Source organism: Pogoniulus pusillus, chromosome 1 (assembly GCF_015220805.1).
Source record: "Pogoniulus pusillus isolate bPogPus1 chromosome 1, bPogPus1.pri, whole genome shotgun sequence".
Classification (NCBI taxonomy): domain Eukaryota; kingdom Metazoa; phylum Chordata; class Aves; order Piciformes; family Lybiidae; genus Pogoniulus; species Pogoniulus pusillus.
In genome coordinates this window covers 12162842-12185514 of record NC_087264.1, presented here as the reverse complement: position 1 = coordinate 12185514, position 22673 = coordinate 12162842, and the positions used below count along the sequence as shown (strand labels likewise).

Sequence of the window (22673 nt, the reverse complement as noted above, 5' to 3'; positions counted from 1 at the left end):
TGAGATTAGAGAGTAAGATGCAGCTCAGCCAGCAGCCCAAGTGAGAGTGGTTATCTATGTTTTTATTTCTTGTTCCTATACTTCTCAGCAGGCCTATGAGGGAAGTAGACATCACCATTGTTTTCCTTTCACAGCCTGTAATCTAGTTCTTCTCACCAAAGTATTCTAGCCTGCTTCAAACTAGCACAGAATTTGCTGGACATCCAATTCCAACGTGACTGAAATTCTTCGTTTACAGAAACTATGCTCCTGTTCTGTCTACAACTACCTGAGGGGAGGTTGTGGCCAGGAGGAGGTTGCTCTCTTCTCTCAGGTGGCCAGCACCAGAACGAGAGGACACAGCCTCAGGCTGCGCCAGGGGAAATTTAGGCTCAAGGTGAGGAGAAAGTTCTTCACTGAGAGAGTCATTGGACACTGGAATGGGCTGCCCGGGGAGGTAGTGGAGTCGCCGTCCCTGGAGCTGTTCAAGGCAAGATTGGACGTGGCACTTGGTGCCATGGTCTAGCCTTGAGCTCTGTGGTAAAGGGTTGGACTTGATGATCTGTGAGGTCTCTTCCAACCCTGATGATACTGTGGTACTGATACTGTGTTCCACTTCAAAACTAGAAATAGTACTCAAAAGTGTGATTACTGATAGGAATAAGTGTTCAGCTTGAATAAAGAGTCTTAAGATTATATTAGTGCTACTGTTTAGAAATAAATCTGTGGAATCATGTAGATAGTGCCTAGCGAATGGAAGGGAGTGTTGGCTGTAAAATATTTTGGTTTGGGGGTTAGTGTTTGCTTTGTTCTGTGGTGTTTGGCTTTTGTTTGCTTGGTTTGTTTAAAAGTTATAAAAATACAAGCCAAAAAAAACCCCAAACACACAAGTGCAAAAAACGATCACTGCTCTGAATACCTCCAAATGTCAGTTTTGGTGTAAGTGTAAGGAGTAGCTTCTGAGTACCATGGCTTTCCCATGGCTATTGAGCATCTGAGCACCAGAGTTCCTCAGTGACAGGAACTTTCACTTAATGTCTTTCCTCAAATATGTCAGTTAACTTTAGCAATTAGAAGTCAGGGATTATTGCTTAATAGAAGTGGAAGGGTAGTGTGGCAGTCACCATGCAGTTAAGTGGAAGAACATAACCAGATAATCCCTGGCATTTAAAATGTCCACTTCTAAAGGAGGGGGGGGAAACCCCAACCAAACAAGATGGAGTGTTCCTTAGTCTGGATCCACTTGTGGGGTTCCAATATGTGGGATTCTCAGTTTGTATAAAGAACATCTCCTCTGGAATAACAAGGATGACTTAAATTACTTAAGCTGCTTCCAAGTAAATGGTAGCTTGCCATGTTGAGAGTGTTTCTTGACCCTCCTAGTTGTCAGTCTTTAACTTTCAAGATTAGTACTAATTATGGGTTTAAATGCTTCCTCTCCTTCCAGGTTAATGTACTGTAAATCGCTGTCTATTACTTGTATGATTATAGTCTCTATTTAGCCTTTGGATTTGTGAAGTATCCATTCACAGCACAGTATGCCAAACTGGAATTATGTTGTTATGCTTCAGCTTGACCTATTTTGTCCATCCATAACTTGTTACATGCAGATCATAAATTTGTCTGGCTTTCAGTATGCAAATTACCCAGTTAAATACTCTTTATACAGGAGAAACTTTTCATTGCTATAGCTTTTAATCCAAAGAAACAGAAATGTGTATTCAAATAGAGAATGTGTGGCTTAAATTTGTTCAAAGCACTGGGTGCAGTACTGCTTGCTTTGCCTCTGGCCAGTTACTTGAATATTTTGTGAGTATTGAAAGCCAGTGTCCTGATCCTGGAAATTTTTGCTATGTGTAATTTCACATGTCAATTACTCATGGGATTACTTAAGTGAAAAACAAAGCACATGCAGAAATTTCTGATCAAGTCTGAAGCTCTGTAGAATTTTTGAAAGGGTAAGTTTGTCTCTAACTGTTGAGATGTTAGCCATAGGTGGTATTGTAATTGGTCAACATAAGAATGTTTATAAACAGTAGTTTAGTGTTAGTTATTTCTTAACAGTAACCTAAACTGTATTTGGGCTTGGTAATTTAGGTTCACATTGGTTTCAAATTACAGTTGGTGGGTTTATGTTGTTGTGAGCATGCTTTTAATTTTGTGAAGATTCCTTACTCTGGAACCTGCTGATGGCAAAAGTAATGCTGACTTATTAATTGTGTGTTTGAAGTTTGAGCGGTGCAGCCTAATGTCACCTTACCTGCAAGCACTAAATAGTTGTGGAGGATCAGAGGGAGGATTAAGGTGTAAAGCACAGGGGGGTAAACATTCTAAAACTTTTAATACATTGGTACCCTGGTCAAACAAAAATAACCCTACACAAAGACTGTATAAGGCAAGGCAATCTTTGTCTGAAAAGGTTGTATAGCAGTGATACAGATAGCGAATTAAAGACTGCAACCAAAAGGGGCACATATTCTGTCTGTCTTGTTTCTTGTCTTACTTTATTACTGAAGATGAAGTCTGGTCTCAGGATATTTGAGGCTTCTGAAATATTTTTAATAGGTATCACAAAAGAGAGCAATCAGAAGTTTTTTTATCAGCTGCATCTGAGTGATTAAACAATGAATAAATATGCAATGAGATATTTATTTGATTTTAAATGTACTGTTATTTTTTCATATTGTATATTCATGTTGGTGAACTGTATGGCCAATGTTTCCATTTGCCATGCTGGCCATAGTTGACCAGACAGACTCCTGCAAGGGCTGACATAGGTGGGTGAAAGTCTAACTCGTACACGTGAAAGAAACATTCAAAATAGTGTTACAAAATGACTAAATAGTTTCTTTAGATATTTCTTGTGTGAATGAAGTTTTAAATGATCTTGTATAGCTATTCTATGCCTGGGTTTCATTACTGCAGCCAGTTCTGTCTTAGGAAGCTCTTAGTATAAAAATGGACTTTGTAAAGTGGCAGCTTACAAAGATGGCTCTGCCTTAAATCTAATGCTGAAAGCAAAGATCCACTCATTAGTCTCTAATATTAAACCCAGAGTATTTCTGTAGATGGGGCATGATATTCTTTACACATACTCAGCTCTCTGGGGAGTTCCTTGAGGCATTTTTTTCAAGGCTTTTTTTTTCCCATGCAGTATCTATTTCTGGCAAAGGCAAGTATGCATCACTGTTGCAATTTTGTTAAATCCTGTCCAGTCTAGTGTGGTTTACTGCAGTTCCTTTATATTCCTGAAAGTTGTTTATGAATTTGCTACGCCCTGTATCTGGGAAATGAAAATGGGGAGAAAAGTGAAGTCCACTACAGTGTGTTTTATAACCACTTATTTTTACTTTGCAGATGTTCCTCCTGCTGATCAAGAAAAGCTTTTTATCCAGAAGTTACGACAATGTTGTGTACTTTTTGACTTTGTTTCTGATCCACTAAGTGACCTAAAGTGGAAGGAAGTAAAACGAGCAGCTTTAAGTGAAATGGTAGAATATATCACACACAATCGCAATGTGATTACAGAACCTATTTACCCTGAAGTAGTACATATGGTAAGTAGCTTAACAGTGAGAACTGTCTTGACAATTTTTCACTCCCAGTTGTTTCTTCAGGTGTACCAAGTTAAGAAATCTTACTGAATTCTTTTAAAAAGATCAATTCTATTTGCATGTCTGCAAAATGGTAATATAGCAGTGCTTTCAAATCCCATTGTTGAAATTGATTCTTCATTTCATAAGGCAGAAACTAGACACATAGATGAAGTGGAAGTAGAGTTGTGATTTAAGTTGGTAAAAACTAAATTTGTTTAATAAGAAGTTTTTTCCCTCCAGATTTTTTTTTTAATATCTGTGTTTAAAACTAGGGAGGAAAGTTAAGTCCATCTAACTGTTAAAAAAACATTGAATACAAAACTGAAAATCTAAAAGAGGTTTAGCAAAATAGTTAAAATCACCTGTGTGGATTTAGCACTTAATCTTAGGTAATGCACTACCACCAATCCATTTATTATGTATCCAGGGGTGAGAATGAGAGTCAAACTTTGGCAGAGGAGGTTTCTGCTGGAAGAATCTATGAGAGCCATTCAGCCCTGCATTGTTTCTCCTTTCTCACTACCCAAGTCTTAGCCATCTTAGACCTAGTTTGTTTTTCTGTTGTGCTTAAGTCCTGTCTAGAGGAGGAGGCTGTGAAACTACAGCAGTCTTTTCAGCTTTTATTGTGGTGACTAAACCCCAGCTGCCTGGAGTAACAGTTGGTTTGAGGTCTGTAGATGTCTGCAATGCACTGAGAACAAAAGCATCTTTTGAAATTCCTGCCTACTTAGTCTACAAAAAACTGTTGACCGTGTGTGATGTGCTGTTTTTTTTTCTGAGACTTTTTAGCTTGGAATGAATTTTCATGGAGATGAGAAAACAGTGTGTTTTTAACATAAATATTTACTTAGTAAAATTTTGTGGCCCTTCCACAACTTGGAGACTGAGACTTCTTCAAAAGATTCTAAGGATGTGTAGTATGAAAGATGGTTGCTTATTCTGAAGATTGCTTGTTATCTAAATCAGCCATCAATATTTACTGATAAAGAATTTAATGGGAACTTCAGAGTATATGAGGATTATGTGTAACTCAAGACATCAAACATGTATAGATAGCATTGAGGATTGTTGATGAGATGTGGGATCATGGCTTTTCCCATGTCTTCATAGCTTATTTATATCTCTGGTATTGCTTTGGATAGCTCTTGAGTACTTGTCAGACATTGCTCAGTGTGAGAGGTCTTAACTGCCCATAACATTTGCCTTGTGTGGCTGCATTATCTGTCACACAGTTGTGGCAGAAGTACATTTGGCTGAAGAGAATATATGTTTTACTTGCTTTTACATGCAGCTAATGGGAATAAAATCTGCACTTTTAAAAAATAAATCATAGTGTAGAATTTGGCCACTGTCTGAAGTGCCAGCATTTTGCTGTGAGCGCACAGCATCTGTTTGACAGTTCAAATGAATTTAAAATGCTTTTTATGTGCATGATTCTAAAGGCTGTGGGATTTTCTTGCATGTGACTTCTATAGCGCTGCGGTAGACACTTGTCAGCAAAGGCATATGGACTAGTACTTTGAGGTTAAATTCAAATAGCAATTTTTTAGGCTGCTTTAGTGGAACAGTTTTCTTCTGATGATCTGTTTTGAGACAACTGTATTCCTCCTGCAGTACTGTTGCTAACTTCTTTCGTGCAGGTACACGTAGGTGTACTTCTGCTAAGTTCTAGTAGCAAATTTGAGTTGACTGTGTAGATTCTAAGGGGACAATCTAATGTCTTTGTGCACTTCAGGATACTTCCAAGAGACACTGATAAATGGTGTGCTGCTGCCACCACTGAATTATATTGATAATTTTACTGAAAGGACTATTTCTTCTGGGAATGAATAAGAAATATTCAGATTTGAGAATGGTTCTTGGTTTGGAAAGTTTGTGGAGTTGGTAGGTAACTAGCATAGATTTGTGACTTTACTGTGCCATTCTATTCACCTTCACAATTTGAAGGTTACTCTTATGTAGATATAGCTATACATGTATGTATATGTATGGGTCTAATTTGGGGGGCTTTGTTAACATATTAAGACAAACACTTAGGGCAATGAATTGCACAAGTTACCTGTTTAATAATGATACACTTCCTTTTCAATTGCTTCAAATCTTTCTCTCTGACAAGAGAATAATATGCCTTATTGTGTGGTTGTTTTTATTCTTCAATTGTAGTGCTCATGCCATGTTCATCCACTCCCACCTTCACCATTCTTTTCACACTTCCAATGTCCTCTGCTAAGTTCAAGTAAGGTCTTGTCTTTAAACAATCTATTCATCTAGTAGCTTAGTTAAGTTATTCAATGTTAAGCATAAGTCTTCTTTGAAAGGAGATGAAATTAATTTCTAAAACAGAGTTAGTGTTCTTCTGCAGAGTGAATGCAAGTGTTTCTTCCTTTTGTTCTTTAGCACCAGCTGATATGTTCTTCAAATTATTTTCCTATGACATACTTGCTCAAAAATGTAAAATGTTTTAATGCTTGTATAGCAAGTTCCATTTCTCAGGTATAATAAAGGTTGCAGGACCTTAGCGGTTCTCAAAACCGTGTGACAGTCAAATGTCTGAATAAGTCTTGTAAATAATAAATTTAAGGTTTTCTTTATTGAAAGCATCTGTTACAGATTCTTACTTAGAAAATAATATATACTGGTGTATTTGGTTGGTTTTTTTTAAGCTGACTTTTGAAGAAAACCAGGCTTTATGAGACTGTCCTGTTGTGCACTAGTTTATCAGAAGCACAGAGAGGGTATTCATTTAGTAGAACTTCTTGAGAATTGCTAACTATGTAGGATACAGGCCCAAATTCATGCCACTTTCCACCTCAGGGAAAGTTGGGCAATATCTTATTGTACCTGTTTTAACTGTGAAAGTGAACATCCCTATGAATATTCTGCTTTGCCGAGACTCCACCTGCAGTACTGCATCCAGTTCCAGAGCCTCTATTACAAGAGAGATGGGAACATGCTGGAGCATGTCCAGAGAGGGGCCATAAGGATGATCAGAGGGCTGGAGCACCTCTCCTATGGAGGACAGACTGAAAAAGCTGGGGAGGGACTTTTTAGGATATCAGGTAGTGATTGGACTAGGGGGAATGGAGCAAAGCTAGAGGTGGGTAGGGTCAGACTGGATGTGAGGAGGAAGTTGTTCAGCATGAGAGTGATGAGACCCTGGAATAGGTTGCCCAGGGAGGTGGTTGAGGCCCCATCCCTGGAGGTGTTTAAGGCCAGGCTGGCTGAGGCTCTGGCCAGCCTGATCTCAGGTAGAATGTCCCTGCCCATGGCAGGGGGGTTGGAACTGGATGATCCTTATGGTCCCTTCCAACCCTGGCTGTTTCTATATTCTCTTCCCCAGTTAGCCAGCCAGAGGGTATTAAGATGAGGCTAAAGCACTACTAACTGTGGAGGTCCAGGGTTGTAGTGTTTCGCAGTGCTCTGAGAAATAAATAGATCAAAAGTACATATAAGTATGGCTTAATTGTTTTTGTAGGTCTTAGAGTAATTTTCTTGGTGGTGTTGTACTTGTAGATTGATAATTTTTAGGAACAGGTCTAATTTTATTCAGCAACTGAAGAAGTTTTCATAGCAGCTTTTCATGCATTATAGAAATGAAATTACATACTTAGTTATACCCATGGGAAGTTGTTTTTTTGGTTGGTTGGTTTGGTTTTTTTTTGCTTGGGGGTTTTGCAGGGTGGTTTTTTTTTTGTTTGGGGATTTTTTGGTTGTCTTTTTTACTCTGATCTTTGATCTGGAGTAAGACATTGTACTGTGAACAGAAGTGGACTATTTGTGACTCTGTGTAGCTACTAGGATGTCTTTATTCACACGAATATAGAAGGCACAGGCCTAGAGATTTTATAGCTTCTCATTCAGAGATGTTCATGCCAGGTTTCCTGTAGGCCGCTCACCAGAAGGGAGGAGAAAATGTTTAATAATCTCTTATGCTTACTTGCTTGGAAATATTATGCAGTGTTAAACAAAATGGGTCACCAGAAAAACAGGGTGCATAACTGCTATCACAGTAAACATCTTTGAAGTGGTAAAATTGCAGGTTGTTTAATTTTCTTAGATCCTTTGGAGACAAATTTCATCAGTGCCAACAGCGTAGCGAATTTTGGCAAACTAGCCCAGTCTTTGTAAAGACTCACATTTAGTAAAAACAGGGAGGGAGCTGTGATGGGGATGTGTTCTGAGTTCTGCTATGTTTATATAGTACTTCTATGAGAAATAAACTGTAGAGGAAATCAGACTTTGCAGCTTGTTTTGTCTGTTTAGACAGGTTAAACCCAGCAGGCAGCTAGGCTCCACAGAGCCACTTGCTCACTCCCCTTCAGGTGAGATGGGGGAGAGAACCAGAAGGATAGAAGGGTTAAGGTAAAGACATCTGGTAAAGCAGAAGACACACAAAACAAGAAATTCATTCACTTCTTCCCATCAGCAGGGAGGTATTTGTCCATCTCCAGGAAGGCAGGACTCCACCATATGTTACTTGGAAAGTCAAACACTGTCACTTCAAATATGTTCCTTGCACCTCCTTCCTCCTGCATCTTTATATACTGAGTATGACATCAGATGGTATGGAATGTCCTTGGGTTAGTTAGAATCAGCTGTTCCCCCTCCTGATTTCTTGTACATCCCCAGCCTACTCAGCTGGTGGTGTGGTGTGAGAGGCGGAAAAGGCCATGACATTGTGTAAGCACAGCTTAGTTATAAGGAAAATATCCCAGAACTATCAACACTGTTTCCAGCACAAGTCGAAAACACAGCCTCCTATTAGCTACTATGAAGAAAATTCACTCTATTCCAGCCCAACTCAGTACATTCTTCACACCTTAATCAATGTCCTCAATACCCAATGCATCCTCATTAAATAATCCCCTGCTGCCTTCCCATCCTTTGATATGGTATGCAGATATCATTCTTTTAGTTTATGGACAGTGTCTGCAAAGTGTCCATAAGTGCAAGTCATCTTTTGAGTTTCTTTAGTTCATAACTTGGCTCTGTCTGTTACAGTGATTGCTCAAAACAGAAGAGGTGGTGTATTGCATGGAGTTACTGGGCACCAAAGGCAGCTCAGGACAGGTCACTGCTGCACTTAACTGCTTCTTGTAAAGCTGTCCTCCATTGGTTCAGACTGTTCTTGCTCTAGTAATTCCTAGAAAATGGAACTGAGTTTGTGGGTTACAACAATGTAAAGATACAGCCGTTAAAATCTCTGCCTCTGGGAGAGGAATCCTTTGGGACAGGTTATAGAGTTTAACATTGCAATGAGCTCCTCCCCTTGCTTGCCCTCACTCCAGCTTGACTTGTCCACAGACTACAATTCCTTAGAGATGTACTTCAAGTGGAGCTTTATCTATGAGACACAGCTTCTCCAGGGGTGTACCTGCTGCAGAATAGACTTGTCCACAGCCACAGTTGCTTTGAGATGCACATGTTCTGGCATGACCACCTCCATGGGCCACAACATCTTCAGAGACAGACTTATTCCACCATGGCTTTTCTCACAGCCACACTCCTTCAGGGATGTACCTGCTCTGTCCTGGGCTTATCCATAGCCTCATGCACAGCCACTGATGTCTCAGGGCATACCTGCTGCAGCATGGACTTATCCAACAGCCACAGAACGGTGCCTTCCCCAATGCAGACTTACTCTTCAGCCACAATCCCTTCAGAGGTATACCTGCTGCAAAACAGATACAGCCATGATCACAGCTGCCTCACGATGTACCTACTTTGGCATTGGTTTATCCATAATCACTTTGACACTTCTTGCTCAGGCATGGACTCATCCACAGATGACAGTCCCTTTGATTTGAGATTGCACTGAGGTTTCAGCCTGTCCTGTATAGAAGCACCACAACAGTGGCAATACCCATCTGCCAGTCCAGGAGCATTGCTGTTGGTGTTCCCAGGCACAGCAGAGTAAGATTAATGGTGCAGCAAGCAGAGAAAGGAAAAAGCAGCTGCTGATGAGCACTGGACTCTAATTTGCAGTAAGGCAGACCAGCCCTGTGGCAAGCACAGGAACATGACAATTAATAGCGAAACAGTAATAACAGCTATAAATTCAGCTTAGCCTATTCCAGTCAAACCTGTTACTGCCTCAAACAGTTCAAGCCCCACATTAGGTGCAGAAGAACTGTTGTGTTGTAACCCCAGACAGCAATAAAGCCCCACACAGCCTCTTGCTCACTTCTGCAGTGGGTTGGGGCAGAGAATCAGAAGTAAGAAAAAGCTCATGGGTTTAGATAAAGACAGTTCAGCAGGTGAAGCAAAAGCCATGCACATAAGCAAAGCATGAAAATGGAGTTATTTCCCTACTTTCCTGTGGACAGAACAGGAAAAGCAGAGCTCTAGCACTCACAACAGTTACTTGGAAAGTCAAGTGCCATCACTCCAAATGTCCTCCCCTTCATTCTTCTTCCCCAGGCTTTTTATACTGAGCATGATGTCACACGGTCTGGAATATCCCTTTGGTGAGTTGGAGTCAGCTGTCCCAGCTGTGTCCCTTCCCAATTTCTTGTGCAGTCCCAGCCTCCTACAACACCACCCCTGTGTTGTTTCCAGCACAAATCCTTTCAGGTTTATGTCTTCACTGAGAGATGCTGCACTCTGATTTGAGCAGGATATAAAACAAAACAGATCAAATAGGGCTTCATTGATTCCACTGCTCATGGGTCAAATTGTTCGGATTTAGCTTTTTAACACTTTACATTTTGTAACATCTCATATAACCTGTCTTCTTTATAGCAAGAACCTGAGACTCTGATCTAGAGAAGGCTGTTGATTATTCCATTGACTTAAGAACTATAGCAAGATTGAAGTTTCAAGCCTAGCCTTCCTGGGTTTGTTTTCTTGGAAGACCATTGATAGACCATTGGTTACTGTAGATTTTCACCATAAATTTTTAAACAAAGGTTGGAGGTTGTTGCTTGATGTCCATTCTTATCAAAAGGGGAACATGAAGATAGTTTGACTTTATTTTTAGTTCTTTGAATGAGTAATTAACTCTGATATGCCAGTCTGAGTCTGTATCAGACCTCCCTCTTAGCTGCTGAAATGAAGAAGGAGTTCTAAAGAAAATGGAGCATCATCAGGATGACTTTTCCTTCATGGGAATATGATGTAAGTCTTGCAGATTTAGTGGTGCAGTTTGATACTGCCTCCCACTGTCTGCTCTGCCATCTGTCACATGTGAGATGGCAGCACAGCACATACATCTGCTCCTTGGCCCTGCCAGTTAATAGGTAATTCACAGCATTATTTCAAACTGTGAATGGAGGTGTTAATGAGAAGTCAGAATGTGGAAGGGGAAACGTGGCATTCTGTTGCTGTTCTCAGAATCCCCCCAAAGATGGGTGGAATGCATTCCTCTGGGAAGTAGCATCCTACAGCCTAGACAGCTTAATCTTTCAGCCTTTGCATAAATCTTCAAATGATCAGCAAGTAAGCTCTGATGCTGTTTAAAAATAGCCAAAAATACCAGACTAACCAAAAACCCTCCTCAGTCAAATCTAAGAAAATAAGAAAAACGTATGTACAGCACATGTAATTGTGTTCTGCAGTGGGATTTAAATGTAATAAGGACTGTAATGAACATAGAGAATAGAATTTATATGTGGTATTGTGGTAGAGATTGTATTCTGAGTAGCTATGAGGTAAGTAAATGCAGACTTGTCAGGTTTGGGATTTTATTCCTTAAACTGAGCTGTGTTTTATGCTTGCTGAAAGAGTAGGAACCCTTCAGCTGATGAAATAGAAATGTTCTTTTCCATCCTCAAATGAGACATGCAGTTCACTGCAAGCTCCAATGGAGGGCTGTTTTCTTTTCTAGCTGATCCTAAAAATGTCCTGTACTGGCATGTTTGCTGAGCCAAGTAGTAGTTCTCTTTAAAAGGCTCTGTAAGTGTTTCTGCTGCTCCTAATGAGGTAGCCTTTTACAAAGAATTTTCTTTTTTCCTGGCCTCCCTGCCCTGTTGTTTCAGACTTTTGCTAGACTTAAGGAATGTAATCTCAGCTTTTCCACTAAATACTAGCAAGAAGATATCTCCAGTCTGTTACAACAACCAAATATCAATAACAATATGAAGGTTAACTTGTACTGCTCCAGGATGGAGCGGATGTGTGCCTCATGCTGAAGGTCCACGCAGTCAGCTCCAGCTGCTTTGACAAATCAGTTTTATGCAGGCCATACCTCTGCATTCAGCATGGTCAGCATTCTCATTGTGAGGGAATATTTGCCAAAATTTAAAACATCATATTTTTATAAAGCACAAAATATTCTGTGTATTTGGAAGCAGAATTTACTTTAGTGTTGTAAGAAGGAAAAGTCTTGAAGAAAATTTCTTTATGGAGACAAACATACTCAATTGCTAGGACAGTATGACCCTGTGGTTTTGTTTTGGCAGTCTTATTTCTACAGTCTGTTCAAGCTGCTCAGAGACTGAGGCATTTGTCTCCAAGAATCATTTTGAAGTGGCAGAGGTGGATTGTGTCCATATACTAATTTGAATTTATCTTAGGGAGTTTGTTTGTGGGTTTATTATTCCGTACAGAAGTAAGTTTGGTCTACTTGGCCCTACGAGGAGAGGCTGAGGGAGCTGGGATTGTTTAGCCTGGAGGAGGCTCAGGGGAGACCTCATTGCTGTCTACAACTACCTGAGGGGAGGTTGTAGCCAGGAGGAGGTTGCTCTCTTCTCTCAGGTGGCCAGCACCAGAACAAGAGGACACAGCCTCAAGCTACGCCAGGGGAAATTTAGGCTTGAGGTGAGGAGAAAGTTCTTCACTGAGAGAGTCATTGGACACTGGAATGGAGCTGTTCAAGGCAGGATTGGACGTGGCACTTGGTGCCATGGTCTAGCCTTGAGATCTGTGGTAAAGGGTTGGACTTGATGATCTGTGAGGTCTCTTCCAACCTTGGTGATACTTGATAGGGGTTTGTTAATGAGCAAACAAGAAAATAGAACAAGAAAGTCTCTATTATGTGCACTTAAGCAGCTAAATAGATTGTTTTTTTTTCTACTTGCTCAGCAGTTTGGTTGTGTCCTACCAACATCTGCCCTGCATAATACTCTGAATTTATCTGTATGTCAACAAGTCCTCCATGAGGATGCTAAATGATTTTCAAAGGTTTAAGAATTCAAACAATGTGAAAGATCAAAGAATTAGGATGTGCATTTCTCTGCCATCACTGCCCCTGTGAGGGGCATGGTTGAAGAGAAATACCGCGAAGAGAGGGAGGGAGGAAGCTGGATTTCAAGTATTTCCACATGTTTATACCTACAGTGTGAAACAGAGTAAAATTGCAGCTAATCTTTTCCCATCTCTGCTACTGACTTCCATTTTTGCAGGTTGTTGTAAAGCCCTTCAACGTGTACATAAAATGCTTGTGTAAACATTTTAGATGCTTCTGCTTGGATTTTCACAGTGTCTGTGCATGTAAAGAGGTCAGAGCAATATACTCATAAAGCACATCCTGACAGCAGGTTTGCTTTTTAAAGAGTAGTGCATGAAAATGTGTTCCCCAGGTTAGAAATCTTTCAAAGAGGAGTTAATGTATCTCATTGTTTAAAAATACTGGATTATCAAGCTTGTACATTTGCAAATACTAATTAATGTAGTTCACATAAAGAATTCTCAATCAAAACTATCTTTGAAGTCTTCTTAAAGGCATTCACATGTTTCAGAGTTCTTAAAGGCACATGCATGTGTTTTCAGTTTGCAGTTAATATGTTTCGAACACTACCACCATCTTCCAATCCAACGGGAGCAGAATTTGATCCAGAGGAAGATGAACCAACCTTAGAAGCTGCTTGGCCTCATTTACAGGTATTTAATGAAGACTAAGATGTCATAGTCTTAATAGAATTTTGACATTAAAGTCATTGTTTGTTAACCTAAAAAAATCTATTTGTAGATCTTCACTCAATTACACTTTTTTACACTATGTAAAATATATTTATTGAACGTAAATAGTCTTTTTTTAGTATTTCAGTTAAGGATATTAGCCAGGTGGGGGTTGGTCTCTTCTCCCAGGCAAGCAGCAACAGAACAAGGGGACACAGTCTTAAGTTGTGGCAGGGAGAATTATAGGCTGGATGTTAGGAGGAAGTTCTTCACAGAGAGAGTGATTTGCCTTTGGAATGGGCTGCCCAGGGAGGTGGTGGAGTCACCATCCCTGGGGGTCTTCAAGAAAAGCCTGGCTGAGGCACTTCGTGCCATGGTCTAGTTGACTGGCTTGGGCTGGGTGATAGGTTGGACTGGATGATCTTGGAGGTCTCTTCCAACCTGGTTGATTCTATGATTAGAGTTTAAAGACTCATTTCTTGTGGTATAGATGTAAGTGTTGTGATTTTAAATGAGCTTCTGTTTGTCACCATGAGTGCTTTGATCAGACTCTGGCACAGCTCTATCTTTGAGAGCTATCATGACAGAAGGGAGCAGAGAATTTTCAAAACACCTGCTTCTAGGCCTGATGAATATTAGATTACTGTATGTCATTTGAGTAAAATCCAGTGATGTAGCTAATCAGAATTTCAATGCAGTTTAAAGAATCTTAAGTAGTTGTTTTTTGTCAGGAGAGCAAGAGCAAAGCATTTATTGTTTGGTATAGAAAGAAATATAAAAGCGTAGTGCGTTTCTGAGCAACTAATTAATAATTTCATTAATGTGTTGTTTATAGAATGGTTCCTTGTTTAGACACTAATGCTGGATTTCATTGTTTTTGTTTTCAGCTTGTTTATGAATTTTTCTTAAGATTTTTAGAATCTCCAGACTTTCAGCCTAATATTGCTAAGAAGTATATCGATCAGAAGTTTGTATTACAGGTAAGGTGGAAAAAAAAACCCTTACTTTTTTTTATGACTTCAAGCTCTAAATTATTTTTGCCATGCATTACATTCTAATAATATGGATCTTTTCTCTCTGCAGCTTTTAGAGCTCTTTGACAGTGAAGATCCTCGTGAAAGAGATTTTCTTAAAACAACTCTTCACAGAATATATGGGAAATTCTTAGGCCTAAGGGCTTACATACGGAAACAAATTAATAATATATTTTATAGGTATGTATATCTTTGTATTGTGGTGCATGTGATCAGGAATACAGCTAAAATATTCAAAGACAATTATAGCAGTTTTTAACAATTCTTGGTGAATTTGTACCCAATGTAATTAATACCAGATTTAAATTAGAGTATTCTTGCACACGGTGTAAATTTGGCAGCTGAAATTTAGGTTAGTATGTGATTCAGTGTGATATCTTTATCTGTGAGGCTTCTTTTTCTTACTGGGTAGAGCATAGTGCCTTTATAAAATGCAGTGCTTCATAAGCTACCAGAAGTGAGGCTGTAGCCAGGTGGGAATCAGTCTCTTCTCCCAGGCAAGCAGCAACAGAACAAGGGGACACAGTCTCAAGTTGTGCCGGGGGAGGTATAGGCTGGATGTTAGGAAATTCTTGCCAGAGAGAGTGATTGGCATTGGAATGGGCTGCCCAGGGAGGTGGTGGAGTCGCCATCCCTGGAGGTGTTGAAGAAAAGCCTTGATGAGGCACTTAGTGCCATGGTCCAGTTGACTGGCTAGGGCTGGGTGCTAGGTTGGACTGGATGATCTTGAAGGTCTCTTCCAACCTGATAGATTCTATGATAATGCAGAAGTTAGGCATAAGTGAATGACAGAGATCTGGGATTTTCTGGAAGGCATGTATTTACTGCCTTTTCTTTCCTCAGAACTGAGATGTACCATTTAGACCTCAATGATATTTTTTAAATTGCTATAGAATGAATTGTAGTATTACCATCAAATAAAACAAAAAATGACTGCATTACCAAAGATATTCAGAAGCATGTTTTTTACTGCCATTATACTGAGTGTGAATCAAGATTATGGCACCCTTTTTTTGGTCTTTTGGCTTTGATACACTTCTGATTTCTACCAATAATTATATTTGGTATCAGTATTACACTTCTCTCATTGTACTTCCTTTTTTTCTCTACCAGTGTTGTTTTCATCCCAAAGTAAATGTATGATGCTACCCTTCACTTAGAATAGCAAAAAGCCGCCACATGCTCCATGCCATCTCATGAACGGCACCTGGCAGTGCCAGCTGTAGATGGAGTTCATCTTCCCTACCTATGCTAATGAGTCAGCCTTTGGAAGAGATACAGGGGGGCTACTTTTAAATGATTAGTAAACCTTCACTGTCTTGCAGACAACTGCAATTGACTGTATGTGTCACAAGCCAGTGTGTCTCGAGGAAAACACATATGCAGTTTTTTATCCCATGCAGTTTTTATTATATTAATTCCAAAATGCATCAGTTCTGTAAAATACCTGAACTAGATGGTGCAACAACACAGCACACTGAAATGCATTTCTGAAAGTGTTTTTGTTAGCTGCTTCTTGCACTTGACTTTCAGTGATGCAGAGTCTCCAAACATAATTCTGGTGCAAGGCTTTTCAAAGACAAAGAAATGTTCTGGTCATTAGATCAACTTTGTAATAGTTTGTGTGTGAAAAATATGTTTTCATTCTGAACTTTGTGTGGGAATTTGCATAACTTGCACTGTACAGTCTCCCTTTTTCTACCAAGTCATGGAGGGGGGAATAAGTGTTCACAGAAAACCTCAGTTGTGTAACATTCGGGAGCTAGAACTTGAGACACTTTGGATCCACATGTGAGCTATTGTTCCTGGAGCAGCAGGGAGGAAAATTGTTTTAGCTTCTGAATTAGTGGGTTGTGTATGATGAGTTTGTAAAGCACGTATAGAACTTTTCAAAACACTTCTTTTTCTCACACTCTCTCATGCAAGTCATTGATTTGCTTATTTAACAAATATGTGGTCTTTCTCTACTAGTTACTGACCAGATTTGCATGCGTTCCATTCTGATAGTGCATTAATCTTATTCTTTTTTTCTAATGTAATTTATTTTTTTAAGTTACTGAAGCTTTATGTTCCTGTCAGTGCAGTCCAAACCTTTTCATATTGTTTTCTTTAGTTTTGCTTGGAGTTACTGCTGTAAATCACATGCAAAGGTCTTTAAGGAGGAAAAGTCACATCAAATACTCTGAATTAAAAGCAGCTGTTAGAATGCTGTTATTTTTTTATAAGTGTATATTTTTATAACTATTTACAAAGTACCTGAAGTTGTGTATAGAACATTTTTCAATACTTTTATACTTGAACGATTGGGAGAGGTAAGCAGGGTCATTGCCTAGTAAATTATGGTGCTCCATCAAAATAAATTTCAGGAAAAATTTGCTGCTTCTGTTCATTACAGAGCTTTTTGTATGCATGAAAGTCTGCAGTGCCAAAGTAGTAACTGTCTGAACACCTTGTGCTTGAATGTGCTGTAGAAGGTTAAGTCACAGCATTTAATTCTGCCAGATGCTGTTGTGTTACTTTATTATTTAAAGCATTGTTTGCTTTGTGAAATTTTGCATTATTAAAATGGCATAGAATATGAAGATTGGAAAAAGCTCAAGTGCATGCTGCTTTGTTAGATGTGGGAGAAAAATGGCAAGCAAGTGTGAAAGTTACAAATGGCTTGTTATGCTCTTGATTTATGTTCCCACAAAGTTTCTTTTCCATTGCATATTTCGTTTTTGCTAAGTGACTAAAACCTGGAGGGTCAAAGCTGCCTGTAATGTTAGGTGAGGATGTTGGTGATAGATTTGTATCTCTCTTCAGCAGTAACCATGTGAAATTTCTCATTTATTTAGATTTATTTATGAAACAGAACATCACAATGGCATAGCAGAATTACTGGAAATACTGGGAAGGTGAGTTGTGGGTTTTGTTTAATTAAATTCATTTGGTCTTCAGAGTAGACTTTAAAATCAAGTTGGCAATAGGAAATGATTGATTTGAGACAAGATTAAAGTAATGGCAGCTCCCAGGGAGGTGGTGGAGTCACTGTCCCTGGAGGTGTTCAAGGAAAGGAGGTGTTCCTGATGTAGGGTAGGGTGTCCCTGCCCATGGCAGGAGGGTTGGAACTAGATGATCCTTGTGGTCCCTTCCAACCATGACTGATTCTATGATTGTGTGAAAAGCCTGGATGAGGCACTTAATGCCATGGTCTAGTTGACTGGCTAGGGCTGGGTGCTAGGTTGGACTGGGTGATCTTGGAGGTCTCTTCCAACCTAGCTTCATACTATGTGTCAAAGCTGTAATAAAGGAGTAAGTTTTGTGTAACATTGCTGAGACAGCAAAATCTTGAACCTTTTGGCAATCTTTTTGGAAATGACAATTAAAAAAAAACATTTGAATTACTATAGTCAAGTAATACTCATCAAGATACATTGAAGACTGAGTAAAGTTTAAATGCTAGAACATAGTCTTCAAAACTATTAAGTCACCAGCTTCTTCACAGTTTTGTTAGATGAGCTTTAACTCTTTAAAATTGAACTGTTAAATTGTTATGGAGGTTTTTCTCCTTAGGCTTTCAAATCAATATTTCCAGTAGCTAAATGAGGAATCCAAGCTGTAAATGTTCTATGTTGGTTATTCTTCTAGTTGATGAAGGAATTTCACAAAGCACAGTGTTGACGCAGAGCTTCTTCTGAATAATGATTTTCAATTTGGTTCCTGGGGTTTGACTTGTCAGAAATAGAAGAATTGAATTTCATGCTGAAGTAATGGATTTCGTTCTTGTCCAGTATCACACAGCACTTAGCAAAGGAAAAATGAAGTCTTCCAGTAGGTACTACTAACAGTTCCTACTGGAACAGCTATGGGTTTTTTTTTCTCACAATCATCTCTTGACAAAATTGCAGAATTTCTTAGTGCTCAAGGCCAAACTTGCCCTACAATCTGATTTTTTTTTTTTGTGGTTAGCAACCCTTAAAACATCTTGCAGAAAATTTTGTTTGGTGTTGGGTTTGATTTGTTTGGGTTTTTTTGTAATTAAGTGAAGTTCATGTACAGTTGTCAAGCATGTGGAAGTTGTGGCAAAACCACCATAGAAATGTTAGTGTAGAAATGGAGTTTTGATAATATACACTGAGATAGTTCAGGAGGAATAACCTTGTATCCTCAGAGTAGTTGTTATTATTACTTAATTTTTATTATTGTTGTTATTATTACTTGTAGTTGTTACATTACTTAGCAAGGATGAGCAAGTGTTGTTTAGTAAGCATTAATTCAGTGAAATCATCTGATGCCTCAGATGTGAAATAACACATGAATTTATTGTTTCCATGTCTTTTTTATAAGATGGTTTGGCAGTATCCTTTTACCTGAACATATTCTGTCCTTACCAGTAAGGAGAAAAGTATTTAAAATATTAAATGGACAATAGAAGTCTCAGCATTTTAACTGATGTTGATGAGTTAACAGGGAGTGAACTCATAACACCACTCGAGTGCTGTGTTTTTAGATGAAGGGTGCCATCGACCTGGTATTTAGCCACATTTGCACTCCCCTGTAACTGGGATGATATGTGCTGAGATGTTGTCTGGTTATATGCTAGCATCTTGTAGATAGTAATATTTTAGTGAAAGTTTTGTGTTGACTTGTCTGCTTAGATTGAGATATCTCTTCTACATTCAGTCTCTGGTTCATTCTTAAATTCCATGAAGAAGCAGGAAGAAATAGATATTTGAAGCTGTGGTGACAGCAAATGATGCATAGTGAAAGTTTGAGTCTGAAGTGTAGTTATAGCTGTATACGTTGCTTGAAAGAAGAATTTGGGACCTGTGAAACTATTGGGTGAGGTTGATTCAACTATTCTATTAGTTTATAATATTTAGAGGACTGGATCAACAATAAAATGACCTCTGGTGCATACTTGATTTATAAATTTTACTGTTGCTTCACGTTCTCCAGGAGATGGCAAAAAAAATGAAGTGCTGAAAACACAGGTTTTAGTATCTACTTTGTAGTAGTTCAGATTATGTATAATTGCTGATACTTCAAACATTCTTTTCCTGGCAGCATCATTAATGGATTTGCCTTACCATTAAAAGAAGAGCACAAAATATTCCTATTGAAGGTTTTGTTACCATTGCACAAAGTGAAATCACTCAGTGTCTACCATCCACAGGTGAGTTCTGATCAGCAGTTTTCACACAATTAAGCTTGTCTAGAGAGGACTCTGCTTGTCCTGTGGGGATTTTGTTTGAAGCTCCAGCACTTCCCTGCTAATTAGCCTTGGGGAAACTATTCACTAGATGAACCTAGAATGTTTCGTTTCCTGAGTTAAAGAAAATTAAAATATATATATGTGTGTGTACATAAAAATCAGTGCTTTGTTTTTCAAAAGTATTTTAGTGTTGTATCGGTGAAGTAGTTGGTTAATGTGAGAGTTCCCAATATTTATCCTTTTTTGTTTATGTTTTTCTTGACTGTCTGTGTTTAGACATAAAACCACACAGAGAATTTCATCCAGATTAATTACAACTGTGGATGCGCTGAAAGGAACCAGACATTTGCTAGGACATCATTATTCAGTAGATATTTTTAGGAGTACGTAGGGAAAAAGGGATCATCTGAGGTTTATCATGCTTTTAAACCAGCTGTATCTTTTGTGTGCTGAGATTATTTCTATTCAGAACATCTAGAGGAGTGGGAACTCCTACCATGTTAGAGAAAATATAGTATTGCTGTGATATACTGATATTTTCTCTGTGAGAGGTTGTTATGCGGCTTTGGCTGTTTTAATTTGTAAGTGCACTGTTTTCTGTGTAAGTTCAAGTGCTCCCATTTCTTCAAATAAAATTACTAACAATTTGTATTTTTAAAACCACTGTTTCTATAGATAGAGTTCTGTAGCTATTAGAGAAGCTTTCTAAGTATTTGCTATGGATCTTGCCAACTGGGGCTTGCATCAATTCCTGTTGAAGTAGGGGACTGGAGTGGCTCCCATTTAATTTTTTTTTTTTTTTCTAATGATATGAACATAACCTGTTGGGGTGTGGCCAGTCACCTTTCTTACAACCTCTTACTAGTGCAGACATCTGTGATTGCTGCCTTTCCTTCTACCTACTTAAGACGGATTGTTCTTTATATATTCCTCTTAATTCTCCAAAACCTTCAAGTGATTTGTCTTCCGCATTACCATCAATAGAAGGAAGACACTGATATGAGATACTTGTCTTACACATCCCACTGAGTGTAATGAGAAAGCACTTCAAGTGAATTTAGTGTACAAAACACCAGAGTAAATCCATAAAACTTCACATTGAACCAGTGGCAAATATTCAGAAGAATTTGCTGCCAAATCTGATATCCATTAAGAAAGGTAATTTCTGCATTCAATTCACATTTACTTTAGAAGAGTGGAGAACAGTAGATGTAATCATCTTCATACAGTCCTCAAATTATGTAGGGACATTCTTGGTAGCAATCATCAGAGAACAGGAAAGGAATTGGGCTCATCAGCTGAACTTCCATCAATGGAGAGACAGTAGAAGAATGGTTAAACAGTTCATGAGGTATGCAGTGACCTTCCCATTTACATTGGGACTACTGGCCTATTGATCAAAAATGATGTAATAGTTTTTGCCTTATAGGTACAGATAGGCAGTCTCAGTCCTAGAACTGAAGTTGGTATATATTGTCATTTTTGTATCAGCTCAACACTGCTATCCATATTTATCCTATGATTTACAACATAGTTATCCTACAATACCTACACTGCTATGCATAGTTATCTACTATTAGGTAATGAAATAGAAAATACTAGATCAGCATGGAACAGCAAAGTGTTAGCAAGTGGAAAGCACTTTTCAAATGTGGGACTTAAAGGTATGTTGAAATGCAGAGTAGAACGTCTTAAAAAGAAAACACCAAATGATGTGTTTGTCAATGTTACAACCCAGGGAAAGGTGACAACAGACATAGAAAGGTTGGGAGAATTTGGTAGAATGTATTTACTCTTTTTTAATTCACTTTGTCTGCCAAATATTTTTTGTGAAATAACAGAAGAACTTTGTGGGGTTTTGGTTTGGTTTTGTTGTGTTTCTTTCTTTCTATTTTTTTTTCATTCAGTAATATTCTCCACTTTAATGCTGTTGATTTCTCAGTGTCTTCAGTTTCACAGTAAGCATTGATAAAACTCTTTTCTTTTGCTGTAGCTGGCGTATTGTGTAGTTCAGTTCTTAGAAAAGGACAGCACGCTTACAGAACCAGTAAGTTTGTCTTGTTGTTAAATATTTTGGAATATTAATATCCCCTTCACCTGTAGAGTGTTTAAGGAGGGTTTAAGAACACAGTATTGGCATGTAACTGTTTTTATTAGGAAGAGTCAAATATTTTACCATTTTGATCTATCACCTTAGTGTTTTCCAGCAAAATTTAAATAACATTCTTGCAAACAGAGCAGTGTATTTTTGAAGATTCTTCAATAAAGGATGATGTGTTTAATAATTCCATTAATGCAGTGTCTAAATGTATTTAACTGGCATCATTTTTCAGACTTACATTCTTCTAACTAGATGTTCAGTTGATTTTAAAAAGTTGTGTTTTTTTTAATTAGACTAGAAACATTTCCCACAGATTGATAGTCTCTGTCTTAAGAGTTATGAGCCGACAGGCAGATGACTTAATTTGTGTCACATATGGTGGATCTTCTAAGTGTTTCCCCTGCCCAGCTTCCACTCACTGCCTTTTCTCCCACCTATCTTCTGAGAATTCATGGTTTGCTAGGCAAAAACTGCTGCAGCTGGCTCCGTAAATAAGTTAATTGTGAAGAAAGTTAAGATTGTGATTGTAAATAAAGTCTAATGTTTAAAAGCAACAGTGGTAGTAGATAATTTGTCAATTTGGGTATTTATAATAAAACTCTTCTTAAAACATAATGATAGAGCTTTGGACTACACCTCCCAAGAAATTAGAGACTGAAAGCTGCTATCAACTGAGTGATAGATAATTTTCTCTACAATATAGCAGCAAACTTTCACTTTGATCATGTAAGTCAGGGTACTTTTTCTAGTCTTTTAATTGTAAATTTTAAAGATGTCTTCTAAGTGTTTAACTTTGTTTCATGAAGAACTGTTTTTAGACCTATTAACAGTTATTTCTCTGACATGGTTCCATATCTGATTGTTGCTGTCATATGGGAAAAAGAAATCTGAGTTTTGTGTTCTGTTTAAAATAGCAGACTTCTTAATGA

General features: G+C 38.5%; 1 protein-coding gene across 2 annotated transcripts in view; it reads left to right on the top strand.

Annotated features, from left to right (window-relative positions):
* Window positions 1-22673, top strand: part of PPP2R5C (protein phosphatase 2 regulatory subunit B'gamma) — an 84714-nt gene that overhangs the window by 49781 nt on the left and 12260 nt on the right. For both annotated transcript variants that reach the window (XM_064171730.1, XM_064171808.1), the window contains 7 exons: window positions 3337-3536; window positions 13284-13394; window positions 14300-14392; window positions 14496-14626; window positions 17284-17343; window positions 19496-19604; window positions 21637-21690. In XM_064171730.1, the coding sequence (XP_064027800.1) occupies window positions 3337-3536; window positions 13284-13394; window positions 14300-14392; window positions 14496-14626; window positions 17284-17343; window positions 19496-19604; window positions 21637-21690 (758 nt within the window). The remainder of the gene's footprint in view (window positions 1-3336; window positions 3537-13283; window positions 13395-14299; window positions 14393-14495; window positions 14627-17283; window positions 17344-19495; window positions 19605-21636; window positions 21691-22673) is intronic.